Source organism: Pseudorca crassidens, chromosome 12, assembly GCF_039906515.1.
Source record: "Pseudorca crassidens isolate mPseCra1 chromosome 12, mPseCra1.hap1, whole genome shotgun sequence".
Classification (NCBI taxonomy): Eukaryota; Metazoa; Chordata; class Mammalia; order Artiodactyla; family Delphinidae; genus Pseudorca; species Pseudorca crassidens.
The window spans coordinates 85,020,458-85,037,515 of record NC_090307.1 but is presented as its reverse complement, the minus strand read 5'-3'; the positions used below and the strand labels follow the sequence as shown (position 1 = coordinate 85,037,515).

Genomic DNA, 17,058 nt, shown 5'->3' with positions numbered 1-17,058 from the left:
ATAAGAGACTCGCTGGCTTTTTTTTTTTTAAAGCGATTTCGTAGTTTCCTGGTAACCATTCAGTCATCTATTTCAACACCCTGACATGACATAAAGGCGAGTGCTGAACCACAGTTTCGCCACTCAGACCCACACCTTGTTCCCTGAGCGTTCGCTAGGTGAGGCGCTCCCTAAGACCAACGCGATTCACTCATGAACCTGTCCCACCCGCATTTTCTGGAAATAGGCAAGAAGAACTGCTGTGTGTTCCGGGATGATTTCATTGCCAAGGTGCTGCCGCCGGTGGTGGGGCTGGAGTTTGTGTTTGGGCTCCTGGGCAATGGCCTTGCCCTGTGGATTTTCTGCTTCCACCTCAAGTCCTGGAAAGCCAGCCGGGTGTTTCTGTTCAACTTGGCTGTGGCTGACTTCCTCCTGATCATCTGCCTGCCTTTCCTGACGGACAACTATGTGAGGAAGTGGGACTGGAGGTTTGGGGAAGTCCCCTGCCGGCTGATGCTCTTCATGTTGGCCATGAACCGCCAGGGCAGCATCATCTTCCTCACGGTGGTGGCCGTGGACAGGTACTTCCGAGTGGTCCATCCCCATCACGCTCTGAACAAGATCTCCAATCGGACGGCGGTGCTCATCTCCTGCCTCTTGTGGGGCATCACTATTGGCCTGACGATGCACCTCCTGTACAAAAAGATGCTGATCAGGAGTCACAATTCGAATTTGTGCAGCAGCTTCAACATCTGCGATACTTTCCGCTGGCACGACGCCATGTTCCTCCTGGAGTTCTTCCTGCCCCTGGGCATCATCCTGTTCTGCTCGGCCAGAATCATCTGGAGCCTGCGGCAGCGACAGATGAACAAGCATGTCAAGATCAAGAGGGCCATCAACTTCATCATGGTGGTGGCCGTCGTCTTCACCATCTGCTTCCTGCCCAGTGTGGCCGCGCGCATACGCATTTTCTGGCTCCTGCGCACCGCTGGTACGCGGAACTGTGACACCTATCGCTCAGTTGACCTGGCGTTTTACATCACCCTCAGCTTCACCTACATGAACAGCATGCTGGACCCTTTGGTGTATTACTTCTCCAGCCCATCTTTCCCCAACTTCTTCTCCACCTTGGTCAACCGCTGCCTATGGAGGAAGGTGCCGGATGAGACCGAGAATAACCGCAGCACAAGTGTCGAGCTCACGGGGGATCTGAGTACTACCAAGAATGTTCCCGACACTTTTAATGGCCAATCCCAGTGAGCCTCAGAGCCCCTCTTATCTGACGCTGGCCTCTCCTTAAAATAACCAAGCCAAGAAGGGAGAGGATCATCAAGGACCAAGATCTCTGGAGAAGCAGCTGGGCTGGTACACAGAGTAACATCACGAGCCTTGGCCTGTGGTTTCCCAGAACTTCCAGATCCAGAGAATCAGATTTAGAGAATCGGTCTGGCAGCATAGGCTGCTTGGTTGCAGCGTGTCTCCACCGGGATCTCGGGGGAATGGAGGAAGAAGCTTCTAGGCGTCTGAAACTTCTGTTCAATCTCGGACACTCGCAGAACTGAAGATGGCAAAACTGTCCACATTTCTGCTGCTGGAGAGTTGGAGCCACAGAGACGCCCACTGGCACCTGTGACTCACCAGCCTCTTTCCTTCACCTGCCTGAGACTTTGATGGTTCTCGGCTCCTGGGGCAACGCCTAGCCTGTTTGTGGGCTTCCACTGGGATAAGGAAAGCTAAGTGATTGGAGGGGAATTATTGCTCCTGGAGGGAGCCCAGGCATCATGAAACAAGCCAGGAGGTCACCTGGGTTCCGTGAGACCAATCCATCTTTCAGCTACGCTTTAGCAGAAATGGACCAGACAGAAACTCATAAGCTCTGGTTAATATCTGAGTTTCCAGTGCTGGTAAAGAGGGGATTTGCCCCAGCAGGGACTGAGCAAAACAGTGTTACTAAGGGAAAGGAAATGGCATTTATGTTACAACCTGCAAGGAATCCATTCCTCTCTTGTTTACACAAATTTGAAGGTTGAACTGTTAAAAAGACTTCAGGGAGAGAGCTGCTTGCCACCTCTGTTTGCTTTTATCACTAAAAGGGAAATGCTGCCCAATGGTTAGAGGGGGGAAAGCTTCCTCCTGGTTCATTTGCTTGTGTTTCTATAAGAAATCTACCACTTCAATAAATTTTGCTATGAGACACACAGTCTGGTGTTGCATGTGTCTGGGTGATGGTTCACAGACATGGACTTCTTACTTATGTGGAGAATTTTATGTGTTGTTAACCCATAAAATTTTCAACCAGGTTGCCCTGGTAGAAAAATACCACATACTGTAAAGTAAGAAAAGGACGTGACTCTAACCTGCAACATGAGATAGTTAAGTAAAACTTACATATGCATTCGAACAAAGATGGGAGAGAGCTGGGAGAAGTAAAAGCAATTTAATTCAGAAGGGTAGTACAGACAGGACTGCAAGGGCACTTTGCTTTATTTAGGGCTTGGTGAATGTTGCTGTGAGTATTTGTGTATTAAAAAAGGCATCCAGCCAGACTGGGGGAGGAGAGAACTTCCTGTGGAATGGTTTCAGTTCCCAGTTCTGGGATGGAAAGGAGACGTACTGGTTTGAGTCTGTGATCGGTCCAGGTTTCTGTTACGCTTTCACTTCCACTCAGTTCTTTAGCAAGATGAGGCTTGCTTTGGCATTGTGGCTCGGATGCCAATAAGAAATGCAGATACTCAGCCTCCCAGCCATGGCTGAATGGCAGTAAAGGAAGAACGATGAACCTTCTTGAGGTTCTGAAGTGTTTTTTGATCAGTGTGCTTGTCTGTTTTTTCAATTAACTCCTAGAGACAGAAAGTTAAAAGCAGAGATCACCTTCTTAAAGAGGAACAGATGAGCAGAGCTGAGCTCAGAGGAAAGCAGGGATTCCCCCAGCCCCAGATGCATGAGTCAGCAGGGAATCCAGTTGTGAAACTCCAACCTGTTCAGAACTAACAACCCACATCCGTCCTTTCGTTCATTCATCCCATCAGCTTTTATGTATTAAGCACCAGCTGTGTGCTGTTGTGTTCTGAGTGGTTGATGGAAATAGAGCAAGGAACAAGGTCCCCAGGACCCTCTTCTCATAGAACTCACATTCAAGGTGGGGAGGCAGACAGAAAAGAAGTAGACAAATAAATGGAAAGGGAGCTTGGGATGTCTATGAGGACTCTGAAGCCAACAAAGCAGGGTGACAGGCTAAAAAGGGGGTGGGACTGGGATGACTGGGAAGTGACCTGGAGCTGAGCAATGAATAACAAGACAGAGCAAACAGTGCAAAAATCTGGAGGAAGGGCATTCTAGGCAGAGGGGATGGTAAGTGCAAAGGCCCTGAGGTGTGTGAGTGTATTAGTCTCCTAGGGCTGCATAGCAAAGTACCACAAATTTGGTGGCTTAAAAAAACAAAAATTTAGGGTTTTCCTGGCAGCGCAGTGGTTAAGAATCTGCCTGCCAATTCAGGGGACACGGGTTCGAGCCCTGGTCCGGGAAGATCCCACACGCCGCGGAGCAGCTAAGCCTGTGCGCCACAACTACTGAGCCTGCTCTCTAGAGCCACAACTACTGAGCCTGTGTGCCACAACTACTAAAGCCCGCGCGCCTAGAGCCTGTGCTCTGCAACAAGAGAAGCCACTGCAATGAGAAGCCCTTGCACTGCAACGAAGAGTAGCCCCCGCTCATCGCCACTAGAGAAAGCCCACGCACAGCAACGAAGACCCAACGCATCCAAAAATAAATAAATAAATAAATAATTTAAAAAGAAAAGAATGAAATAATGCCATTTGCAACAACATGGATGGACCTAGAGATTATCATATTAAATGAAGTATGTCAGACAAAGACAAATACTGTATGATATCATTTATATGTGGAATCTAAAATATGACACAAATGAACTTATTTATGAAACAGGAACAGACACAGACATCGAAAACAAACATATAGTTACCAAAGGGGAGAGGGGGTGGGGGAGGGATAAATCAGGAGTTTGGGTTTAGCAGATACAAACTATATATAAAATAGATAAACAAGGTCCTACTGTATAGCACAGGGAAGTGTATTCAATATCCTATAATAAATCATAATGGAAAAGAATATGTATAACTGAATCACTTTGCTGTATATCTGAAATGAACACAACATTGTAATCAACTACTTCAATTAAAAAAAAAAGAGAGAGAGAGCAGTCTCCTAAATACTTCTGTTTCCCTGTCCAGGGGAATGCCAACATTAATTTTAATAAACTTATTTATTTTATTTTTGGCTGCGTTGGGTCTTCGTTGCTGCATGCGGGCTTTCTCCAGTTGCGGTGAGCGGGGTTTACTCTTCGTCGCGATGCAAGGGCTTCTCATTGTGGTGGCTTCTCTTGTTGCGGAGCATGGGCTCTAGGTACACAGGCTTCAGTAGTTGTGGATCGCGGGTTCTAGAGCGCAGCCTCAGTAGTTGCAGCGCACGGGCTTAGTTGCTCCGCGGCACGTGGGATCTTCCCGGACCAGGGCTCGAACCCGTGTCCCCTGCATTGGCAGGCAGATTTTTAACCACTGCGCCACCAGAGAAGCCCGCCAACATTAATTTTAAAAGGGAGCAAGCAATGACATTCTGGGCTAAACCAATGGCATATTCTACTCAGTCTCAAACTGTGTGTGGTACAACGTGTGAGTGTGTGTGTGTGTGGGGGGGTGTAACTATACGTATGCATGTCTGTGTGTCTATATACATATTGGAAGGGGCAGTTATCATCATTTACACATCTCTTTTTCATTACTTCCTCTATATTTTGGAGGGTACCAGTTCTTGGGGTCATGAGTTCCATGAGTTTACTCTCTGCAATGTAAAAAAGTAGGACTTCCTTTTAGCTGCTCCCAAAGAAATGCCCTGGGACTTCCCTGGCGGTCCAGTGGTTAAGACTCCTCGCTTCTACTGCAGGGGGCGCGGGTTCAGTCCCTGGTCGGGGAACTAAGATCCCGCATGGTGTAGGTTAAAAAAAAAAAAAGGGGGGATTACCCCTAAGTCCAGAACCATAAAATCAGGTATACAAAATTGTCTTTGTTTCTGATTTTATGAACTCTCTTACCTTTCCAAGTTTATTAGCCTATCTGCCCCAGGGCACCTTGCCTGACGGGAGGGGATTTAAACTGCACCTGGTGTTCTGGTCCTTAACATGCCTTTTGGTTTAATAGTCAATCCGCTGATTATGGTCTGATTATGGTCTGTCAATCCTGATTATGGTCTGTCAATCCGCTGACCTTCCTGCTTACAACAAGCAGTTGGATTCACAGACGGTCCATCAAGCCCAGCTCGCCTCTCTCTTCCCCCACTTTGCTTCTACAATCAGAATTTAGCTGAGGGATTCGGTTAACCACAGTGCCTTGGTGAAGCCACTAGGTACTGGAAATTGACCAATTACCAACCAACGGAAATATGGATCATCGCCTGCTCCCCCATCCTTTGGATCAAATTGGCGACTTCTTCAAATTGGAAAGGAAATTTTGATGAAATTCTTCAGTCGTTGAGGCCGGGTTGTTTGTGTTACTGGAAATTCCTCTTTTTTTATTTTTGTCCTTTCTCATGGTAGGGAGAAGATGCCTTACTATAACTGTTTAACTCCAAGTGCTTATGGATGAAGTAACTGAAACACACGTAAATTAACTTAAGCAAAAAAATTAAAGAGAGAAGAAATATAGCGGTGTTTCTAAACTAAGAGAATGCAACCAGGTGTGGGCAGACCCAGGACACCAGCGCACAGCTCTTCACCCGCCTCTTAACCATGAACATGATTCAACCCTTAATACCTGTGTCTCTCAGGTCAGATTCTCATAAGAAATAATCTGATTGGTCCCAAACCACATTTTATAAAAGGATCATTAGGACAACAATCACATGGCTGCTGTGTAAAGGGTTTTTGTTTTTTTTTCCAGTTTTCTGGAGATATAATTGACATACAGCACTGCAGAAGTTTAAGGTGTAAGCATAATGATTTGACTTACATACAACATGAAATAATGATCATGATAAGTTTAGTAAATATCTATCATCACATATAGATACAAAATTAAAGAAACAGAAAAAAATTTTCCTGTGATGAGAACTCTTAGGATTTACTTTCTTAACAACTTTCATCTATAACATACAGCAGAGTTAATTATATCTGTCGTGTTATACATCACATCCCTAAGAATTATTTATCTTATAACTGGTAGTTTGTACCTTTGACTATCTTCATCCAATTCCCCCTCCCCCACCGCCTTCCTCTAGTAACTACTAAAGGGTATTTTAATTTTTAAATATTAATTAATTAATTTATTTTTGGCTGCATTGGGTCTTCATTGCCGCGCGTGGGCTTTTCTCTGGTTGCGGCGAGCAGGGGCTACTCTTCGTTGCGGCGCGCCGGCTTCTCATTGCGGTGGCTTCTCTTGTTGCAGAGCATGGGCTCCCGGCGCGCGGGCCTCAGTAGCTCTGGCACGTGAGCTCAGTAGTTGTGGCTCGAGGGCTCTAGAGCACAGGCTCAGTAGCTGTGGCGCATGGACTTAGTTGCTCCGCGGCATGTGGGATCTTCCCGGACCAGGGCTCGAACCCTTGTCCCCTGCATTGGCAGGCGGATTCTTAACCACTGTACCACCAGGGAAGTCCCTAAAGGGTATTTTTAAACTACTGTTTATATGAACTCATGCTGACTGCCAGGCGTTCCTCAGATAACATTTCAGACCACTGCCCACATCACTCGCTTAAAAACCACGTTTGCGCTTTCAGCAGACTTGATCTCAATTCTCTTGCTTCCAAAATTTCTGCCACGTTACAAAACTCTGGAGAACAGACAGGTAATCAGCCAACCTTGAGGAAGAAATGCAGTTCACACTGCCCCAAACCCAAACAGATGTGGACCGCCAGATGTTGACTGCTAGAGCCCTTCCGAAGGCCTTCCTAGAGAACTAAAATCTTTGCAATTTTATATATTACTTAATAAACTCGAGTCCAAGACATACTCTTTGGCAGGCTTAGCTGTGGTGAGTACCTAGCCATGACATTCTGTTCACTGAGTTCTGCGTCTGCTATGACACAGGAAACATGGCTATTTTTACAGCCCGGTGCTGGGTTCTCTTGGGGCTCAAGTTTAAAATTTGGTCACCCTCTGTCTCTTCAGGGAGAAGGGATTTGCATGTGGCATTACAAACATCAGGCCTGATCACAGTCGCATGGCCCTGTCTTATGAAAGGCAAGCACTTCTAGGCTCTTAACAAATACTGATATACTGGGCACTGGCCAGTATAGAGAGAGATTTACGGGCATCAATAGGTACTGGGAACAGTACATGACATTTCCAATGCAACTGAAAAGAAGAGAAAACTGCCTACTGATGTCATCAGGTTGAAAGACAGTGGGTTTCTTTTCATTGTGCTTACAAAATATTCCTCCTTTGGAATACAATGCTTCAGTAGGAAAATGGTATTGATTCATTTTTTATTTCAGTAAAACAACATGAGGCAAAGATTGGCTCATAATTAGAGAGATGCTTCATTTAGCATCATTTGATCGCTATCAATTATTGTATGGAAGATTTCTTCCACGCCGTCGGCCAGACACTATGCCTAGTGTTTTCCATAGGTGATCTCGTTTCATCCTTTCAGTAACTTCATAGGGTAAGTGCTATTCCATTTCACAGATACGGGAACTGAGGTCCAGGGAGTTTGAATAATTTGCCAAAGGTCATAGGACCTGTAAGTGATGAACCGAGGGAACAAATATAGGCAGTCTGACTCCAGAGTCTTTGCCTTTAAAGTTCCGAAACAACGCAAAGTGAGAGATGAGCGACGTGAACTGAAAAAAGTAGGGTGAGTGCCTTGACCCATTAGGGGTCAATAAATCCAGAACTTTTCAGGCTGCCCGACCATTAGGGATCTCCCAGGTCCAGGCTGAGCTCATGTACTTAAGCTGCCAGGCACCATGCTTGGCACTGAGTGGATCAATAAATGTTAGCTTCCCTTCTTCCAAAGCTCACTGGTGACTGAGCTCTTTCTTCCTTGTTGAATATTCTTCTCGTCTTTCTAATGAAGCTACCATCTCACGAGGAGGCAGGTAAACGATGTTCAGTGCAACAGTGTTTGTAATAGTGAAAACCAGGAAACAACCTAAGTGTCCATTAGAAGGGGAACAGATAAACAGCAATACAGGCACCCAGTGGAATACTATCAATACATAGCAGGGAAGAAAAAAATGAACCAGAGTTACCTGTATCAATAGAACTGAACCTTGAGCATAACATCTAGAGCAAAGAGCAAGTTGCCAAAAGATACATGTAATATGATAACATTTTAAAAAATGTTTAAAATATGCTAAACGAAATAACATGGATTTTGGAAGCATCCGTATGTAACAAAACAAAAATCATGGAAGAGAAGGAGGCATAGCAGCTGCAAGATACAGATGACCCCTGTGGAGGAAGGAGGAGCACTTGATTGGGGGGAGGCCTCAACTGTCTCTGTAACGCTTTTACTTTATTTTAGAAGAAGGATCTGCAAATGTCCTTCAAAGGGGGAATGGTTAAACAGCCTGGGACACGTGCATGCCATGGAATACTACTTAGCAATGAAAAGAAATAGACTATTTGACACATGTAACAATTGGGGTGGATTTTAATGGCATTATGCTAAGTGGAAAAAAAAAAAAGACCAATCTTAAAGAGTTTCATACTGTATGATCCCATTTATGTAACATGCTTGAAATGACAAAATTATAAAGAAGACAAATAGGGAATTCCCTGGCAGTCCAGTGGTTAGGACTTTATGCTCTCACTGCCGAGGGCCCAGGTTCAATCCCTGGTCGGGGAACTAAGATCCCGCAAGCTGAGCGGTGCAGCCAAAATAAAATAAAATAAAAATTAAGAAGATGAATAGATCAGTGGTTGCTAAGGGTTAAAGAGGAGGGAGTGGGCATTGTACAGTATGAGGGTGTTCCCTCATGGTGGCAGAACCATCTGTATCTTTTTTTTTTTTTTTTTTTTGCGGTACATGGGCCTCTCACCATTGCAGCCTCTCCCACTGCAGAGCACAGGCTCGGGAGGCGCAGGCTCAGCGGCCATGGCTCATGGGCCCAGCCACTCCGTGGCATGTGGGATCTTCCCGGACCGTGGCACGAACCCGTGTCCCCTGCATCGGCAGGCGGACTCTTAACCACTGTGCCACCAGGGAAGCCCCCATCTGTATCTTAAATGTGGTGGTGGTTATACAAATCTCCATATGTAGTAAAATGTCATAGAATTAAAACAAAGACATACAAGAAGCAGAAGGATTGTTAAGTCTGGGTGGTAGGAACACAAATTGTGTTATTGGTTTTTGATCTTTGTGAGTAGGAGGTTGTATACACACATGATCAGGTTACCTGACGGGACTATGGGGCAGATGCTACAATTCAGGCCCTCTCTCTCCATGTTCAGTTTTTCCTCCACCTTCTTTTGCATCCCTCAAAATACCCACAAATGTCCTTTATGTTTTAAAGATTTTATGGCTGGCAACTTGGGAAACTCATAAAGGGTAGCCCAAAATTAGCTTGTTTATGAAACCATAAGGTTAAAAACTCTTACAAAATGAAATAAGGGACTTCCCTCGTGGTCCAGTGGGTAAGATTCCACACTCCAAATGCAGGGGGCCCAGGTTTGATCCCTGGTCAGGGGAACTAGATCCCGCATGCATGTCCCAACTAAGAGTCCACATGCAGCAACTAAGACTCGGCTCAGGGCTTCCCTGGTGGCACAGTGGTTAAGAATCCACCTGCCAATGTAGGGGACACAAGTTCAAGCCCTGGTCCGGGAAGATCCCACATGCCGTGGAGCAACTAAGCCCGTGCACCACAACTACTGAGCCTGCACTCTAGGTCCTGCGAGCCACAACTACCGATCCTGCATGCCACAACTACTGAAGCCCATGCTCCTAGAGCCCATGCTCCGCAACAAGAGAAGCCACCACGATGAGAAGCCTGCACACCACAATGAAGAGTAGCCCCCGCTCGCCACAAATAGAGAAAGCCTGCGTGCAGCAATGAAGACCCAATGCAGCCCAAAATAAATAAATTTAAAAAAACAAGGAAAAAGACTTGGCGCAGCCTAAGTAAATAATAAATAAATAGACAAATAAATATTTTTAAAAAATGAACCTGGAAAACATAACGTGAAAGTCAGATACAAAGGGCCACATACTGTATAATCCCATTTGTATGAAATGTTCAGAAGAAGCAAATCCATAGAGACAGAAGGCAGACTGTGGTTGCCAGGGGCTGGGGGAGGGGAGATGGGGTGTGACTGCTAAAGGGCAGGGGGTTTCTTTTTTGGGTGATGAAAATGTTTTGGAACTAGATAGAGGTGATGGCTGTACAACACTGAGAATGTACTAAATGCCACTAAACCGTTCACTTTAAAATGGTTCATTTTGGGCTTCCCTGGTGGCGCCGTGGTTAAGAATCCACCTGCCAACTTAGGCGACATGGGTTCGAGCCCTGGTCCGGGAAGATCTCACATGCTGCGGAGCAACAAAGCCCTTGTGCCACAACCACTGAGCCTGCGCTCTAGAGCCCATAAACCACAGCTACTGAGCCCGTGCGCCACAACTACTGAAGCCCGCACGCCTAGAGCCCGTGCTCTGCAACAAGAGAAGCCACCGCAATGAGAAGCCCGTACACTGCAACAAAGAGTAGCCCCTGCTCACCACAACTAGAGAAAGCCCGCACACAGCAATGAAGACCCAACGTGGCCAAAAATAAATAAATAAAATAAAATGGTTCGTTTTATGTTATGTTAATTTCACGTGATTTAAAAAAGAAAACTGTTACAACTCTATAGAGTAGCTGCCCCTCTTCTCTAGCTCATCCTCTCTCCCATCCCCCACTCTCTGTCCCCAGTCCTCTCCTGGGTCAGGCAAGATCCCTGCCCCAGAGGGGGTGGTCTGAGGATGGACTTAGGGTGGAATACTAGGTATGAGCCAGTGTCTTGTGACTTCTGGTCGTTTCTAGCCTGGGTAGTTCTCGTATAAACATTTTCCTCAGTTTCACTGAATACAACTCCTTAGAGCAAGATATAAACCAGGGTGTCTGTTATGAGCTGATTTGTGTCCCCCTCCACCCAAATTGCTATGTTGAAGCCCTAACCTCCAGTACTCTTTTTTTTTCTTTTTTAATATTTATTTATTTGGTTGGGTCAGGTCTTAGTTGTGGCAGGTGGGCTCCCTTGTTGAGGCTTGCCAGCTCCTTAGTTGTGGCATGTGAACTCTTAGTTGCAGCATGCATGTGGGATCTATTTCCCAGACCAGGCATCAAACCCGGGCCCCCTGCATTGGGAGCACAGAGTCTTAACCACTGTACCACCAGGGAAGTCCCTCCAGTACCTCTTAACATGACTGTATTTGAACAAGGGGTGTTAAAGAGGTAATTAAATGAAAATGAGGTCATTAGGGGTGGGGCCCTAATTCAATAGGGCTGGTGCCTTTATAAAAAGAGGACACAGAGATTAGGACACAGATGTGCACAGAGGGAAGACCATGTGAGGACAGGGGGAAGACGGCTGTCTACAAAGCGAGGGGAGAGGTCTCAGAACAAGTAACTCTACCCACTCCTTGATCTTGGACTTCTGGCCTTCAGAACTGTGAGAAAATAAAATTTCTGTTGTTTAAGCCACCCAGACTGTAAAACTTTGATAAGGTGGCCCGAGCAAACTCACACAGCGTCTGATCGTCTTTGTCCTATGCCGCCGTCAGCCAGTGGTTTCAGAGCTCAGCTGGAATGCCATATGTGTTTATTTAAAACCACTTATCACCTATAAATTAGAATAGAATTTCACATAAGGCCTCTTGTGCTACACAGCAGAGAAATTCAACTTAAAAAAAGTAGAAGAATAACATTAAAGACAGGTTGATTTTTCACAGGCAAACATTGCCCAACTGCCTCTTCTCTCTCCCCAGCTATCTTTTGTTTAATGATGGAAACCAATCTCAAAATTCATTAAAATGCATATTTTTAAAAAACTGAGAGAAAAAAAAAATCACACTTCTCTCTGAGGTTCCCATAGAAGCTGACATTTCAGTCATGATTTCAAAAAAAAAATTTTTTTAAACGGAACAACTAAAATTATTATAGTCCATCCAGAAAAAAATTGCTGAATAGTCTTATCTACTGTTATCATTTCTAACAAAGAATATTCCCATAAAGCTCCTAAAAATTATCCTTCTAAAACAAAAATTGAACCATGCCTCTTTTCCTAACCTCAAAAACCTTTAATTATCCAAAGAATAGAGTCCCAACTCAGCACAGTCTTTGCTGTCAGGCTACCTGGTATCAACGTGGGGTGGAGGTGAAAGAGAATGGCTTTTGGAATGAGATGTTTCTGGGTTGAAATGCCAGCTTTCCCACTCATTGGCCAGGTGCTGGGGGTGCAGAGAGGATGACAGAGGTCCTGGGTTTAGGATCCTTACAGCTACAGATATTTTATACTGAAATATAATTCACATGCTATAAAATTCATCTTTTTTTTTAGGTCATTTACTTTATTGAATATCTTGTGTACTTTCTTATAGTCTTAATTCAAGAGACTTTCTTTCAGATACATGCCTAAAAAGCCTGAGAACAGCAGGACAGCCAGGGCACAAAATTCAAACTCCTGCCCGGGCCCTTCCTATGTCTTTCCCATTGAAGACTAAGCCAGCACTTCCCCTCTATCTCGACAGCCCAGTGATCCATCCTTTATAGCTGACAGAGTGAAATAAAATGGAATCTGGGAGGACCAACCAGTTGACAGAGGGAAGCCGGAGAAACTCCCAAGAGAGATGGTCCAGCTGATTCTGGAAGCCACAGCAGGTCCCTGGGTATGGCTGCATGCTGGCAGAGGTGACCAGGATGTCCTGGGTCATAGCCTGGCTCCAGACACAGACTGGATTCCCAGCCACCCAATCCACGCAACCAAGACACCATGCAACTCCCTGAGGATGCTGTCCTCCAGCCCTCAACCACAGTTCACTGACTAAAAACACGAACTAAAAACAGATACTGCTGCTTGATCTTAGACAAAAGGCTGAGAAATGATAAATTCATCCTTTTAAAGTACAGTTCAGCCATTTTTATTATTGTATATTCACAAACTTGTGCAAACATCACCACTGTCTAATTCCACAACTTTTTCATCATCCCACCCCCAAAACCCCCCATGCCCATTGTCAGTCATGCCCCATAGAGCTGCCCCAGCTCCTGGCAAATACCAATCTACTTTCGATCTCTATATCATTATTATTATTGTTATTATTCTTGTTATTATTATTATTTTGTGGCCATGCACCACTCAGCTTGAGGGATCTTAGTTCCCTGACTGGGGATTGAACCCGGGCCCTCAGCAGTGAAATCGCAGAGTCCTAACAACTGGACTGCCAGGGAGTTCCCATGATGTATTTTTAAATGAAGAAATGCCATTACAATGTTGGAAAAATTGAGGTAGGGCGATTTGGGCAGGGTGCCTTAAACAGGCTTTCTTCCCCATCTGGTTTTTGACTGTTTGTTCTTCTGAAGTTGAGTCCAACAGTCTTGCGGGACTGAGCCCTTCACCTGTGGGATCTGATGCTAATGAAACAGAGTAGGACCCTGTGGGGACCTCCCGGGTTCAAATCCTTTCTGTGTCCCCTGTTTCTTGTTTGTAGGAAATAGGCTTTATTCAGCCTCCTTGACCTTCCGAGTTCGGAAAGGGCAGATTTGAACAGTTGCTTATCGGGGAAGGGAGGGGATGCAGAAACAAAGGAGGAGCAGTGAAGAAACAATAGTGCAGCCTTGGGGCAGGGTCCTGGTTCCTCCTCAAGGGATACACAGAACAATATCTTTGAGTTCTTCTGTAGGAACTAAGACCCCCACCCAGGTGGAGGATGGTAACTTCAGGCCAAGCACAAGATTCCTGGGACACTGTCCTGTTACCTCACCACCAACCAATCAGAAGAAAGTCTGCACACAGTGGGAGGTGATGAAGACTCTGACCCCATCCCCAAATGATTTCCCTTTAAAAACTTTCCTGGTCAAGCAGAACATTTGGAGGTGGCTTTTGGACACAAGTCCGCCTTCTCCCCAGGTTGCCAGCCTCCTGAATAAAGCAAGTTTTCCTTTCCAACCAACACTTGTCTCTTGAGGATTGGCTTTTGAGTGGCGAGCAGCCAAACCCACGTTTGGTAACAGAAGGTGAGTAGAATCTCTACTGAGAGCTAAGTGAACAGTCTGGGAGACCAAGTGCAAGAAATGTCTCCAAACATAGAGCAAAATGATAAGGAAATAGAAATCTGTGGGGAAAGATAAGAGAGTTGGAGGATAGCTCCTGAAGAATGAATGAACACACAATAGGAGTTCCAAAACAAGAATAAGCAACAGATCAACAAATAATAGGAGAAAATGTTCCTGAAATTACTAAAGATCAGCAACTGCAGATTGACAGGGTTCACTGAGTTCCAGACTGGTCTGATAAGAGTCATATGTGGGCATATTCTGGTAAAATCACCAAACCTGGAAGATAACCATCTTACAAGTGTCAAGCAGAAAGCAGAAGATATGCACAAAGGAAAAAAAGTCAGACTGGCATTAGATTTTCATCTACGCTATGGAAAGATGACAGTGGACCAGTATCTACAGAAGAGAGAAAGGACTCCGACCCAAGAATCCTCTATCCAGTTTTCAAAATACTTTCCATCTATTGAGGCAAAAGGAGAAGAGTCAAGGATACCCCCAAGGATTCAGAGAATATAACTCCCAGGTCTTCATCTGAGGAAATGACTTGAGAAAAGACTTACCAGACTACAACTACACCTGAAAAGAAAACTGAAAGAAGAAGAAAACAAAAGAGAAAACAGTGTTAAGAACACAGGCATAGGATGTCTTACATCTAAGTGGATCCAGAGAGGGATTTGTGTAACAGAGAAGGACTCTTGAAACCAAATGGACCTCCTCTAAGGGAGTTCTAACAAATACTAAATTATTTCAGCCAAACCTCAGAGACTGGTGAGTGGGGGTGGGGAGGTAAAGGGTCTCATGGGTCTCATTGGGGAAGATGGAAAAGGAAAGGAGGAGAGGGAGGAAGTGAAAGTGTTCTAAAGGTCTCATCTCGGAGGGATGAGGGAGAAGGGGAGGAAACAGATCTAGGAGCCGGCAGGACAGTGCACCTCCGTGTGGGACATGGTGAGTTACAGGCTTCCCATGATCAGGACAAGGAAATTTGCTTTTGCCTAGTTGAAGCCAAGAAAGCAACATGGGTCACCAGCAGCTCTACTGGAGTCATCCAAAAAAAATTGGCCAGCGTTCTAGCTCTTGCTGCGTCTGCTCAAACCGGCCCAAACCGGTACAACCTGATCCAGAAATACAGCCTCAATATGTGCCGCCAGTGTTTCCGCCAGTACGGGAAGGACATCGGCTTCATTAAGTTGGACTAAGTGTGAACTTCTTGAATGGGTCATCCAGCATATCTACCATCCTCAGAAACAATACTAACTCTTTGTATATAAAATAAAAAATTTTAAACTTACCCAAAAGACAAGGAAATTCATCATGAAGGAAATGGAGAGATCTTCTTAACCAAGCCTGGGAACTCAGAAGCTATGAAAGAAAAGATGGGTATTTGACTATGTCAACATTAAAATGTTTTATGTGACAAGGGGTACCAAAAATAAAGCCAGTGCAAGTGATGGAGATGGAAAACTATTTGTAATACAAATAATAGTCACCAACTGTGGTTGACTAACTTACTGTGTGCCATGCACCATCCTATTGACTTGTATTAACTCACTGGTGTCTAGAACAACAGTATGAGGTAGGAATTATGATGTTGATCATGACTGCTACTTCCCAGATGAGTAAACTGGGGCAAAGTTGAATGACTTGCCGAGGTCACATAGCCAGTCAGGGGCTAAGTTCTGAGGCGACCCTTGGCAGTCCGCCCCAGAAGACGATGCTCTTAATCACTTCTCTGCAATTAAGCCAAAGTTCAGATGGATGCTATCTAAAGAGCTTTTACAAATTGACCTGAACAAGACAAACAACCAAGACAGAAATGGACTTAGATTATGAACAGATTATTTACAGAGGAGCAAAACCAAATGGCCAACAAAAGAATGTAAAGATCTTCCAATTCAACAGTGGTCAGAAAAATGCTAATTAAAGAAGCAATAAGACATTGCATCCACTAGACTGACTGACATAACTAAAACGAGCAGTGCTCTCAAGTGTTGGCAGGAATATGGAGAGAAGGCCACTCTGGTACATGTGAAGTTTTGCAGCCATTTGGGGAAGCAATCTGGCAACATCTGTTAAAATGGAAACGAAACCCTTTGACCCATTTATCCAACTCCTGGGAATCCGTCCCAGAAAAATAAAAGTACCAATACTTAAGGACAAGGATGTTGACGGGAACATTGTTTTTTTGTATGTGTGGTAGGAAGCTGGTCACAAAATGAATGCCCATCAAAAGGAAAAGGGGAATGATGGAATAAATGATGCTCCATCCACCCTATACATATTTTAATAAAATAAAATCAATCCGTGTCTGCAGCCTGGCGGCCTGCTGGCCCTAAGGGCTGGCAGATGTGTTTTTGGTGAGGCAGCAGTGTTTTTATAAATTCCTGCAGGCTTCTGAGTCTATGATCCCCTGCAAATATTTCCATTAGACACAAAGTCTGCCGTCAAAAGGGCTACAGTACACAAACATACGTGGTATATGTGTGCTATTAACCTTTCATGGGGGGGCGGGGGGAGGTGTGGGTGATGATGTGGAGAAATTGGAACCCTCATATATCGCTGGTGGGAATGCAAAATGGTGCTGCCACTGTGGAGAACAGTTTGGTGGGTCTTTGATAAGGTAAACATAGAGTTACCATAGGATCCCAGCAATTCCACTCCTATGAATATATCCAGAAGAACTGAAAAAGATGTTCAAACAAACACTTGAACACAAATGGTCATAGCAATACTATTCACGATAGCCAAAAGGTGGAAACAACCCAAATGTTTATCTACTAAATGAATGGTTAAACAAATGTGGTCCATCCATCCATC

The 17,058-nt window shown here is 44.9% G+C and overlaps 1 protein-coding gene, 1 long non-coding RNA gene and 1 pseudogene across 2 annotated transcripts in view; 2 read left to right on the top strand and 1 right to left on the bottom strand.

The window, feature by feature from the left end:
• On the top strand, positions 1-4,269 carry LOC137203929 (hydroxycarboxylic acid receptor 2-like). Its single transcript, XM_067701015.1, is given in 2 exon segments — positions 1-1,218; positions 1,220-4,269. Coding segments are annotated over 2 exon segments (1,086 nt in total). The 5' UTR covers positions 1-192; the 3' UTR covers positions 1,280-4,269.
• Positions 4,270-4,542: 273 nt separating this feature from the next.
• LOC137203931 (uncharacterized) overlaps positions 4,543-17,058 on the bottom strand; it is a 29,034-nt gene continuing 16,518 nt past the window's right edge. The window contains exons 4-5 of the long non-coding RNA XR_010933373.1: positions 15,534-15,603; positions 4,543-6,815 (exon numbers count right to left, since the gene is read on the bottom strand). This is a non-coding gene — a long non-coding RNA (uncharacterized lncRNA). The remainder of the gene's footprint in view (positions 6,816-15,533; positions 15,604-17,058) is intronic.
• LOC137203930 (small ribosomal subunit protein uS14-like) lies at positions 15,260-15,523 on the top strand (annotated as a pseudogene).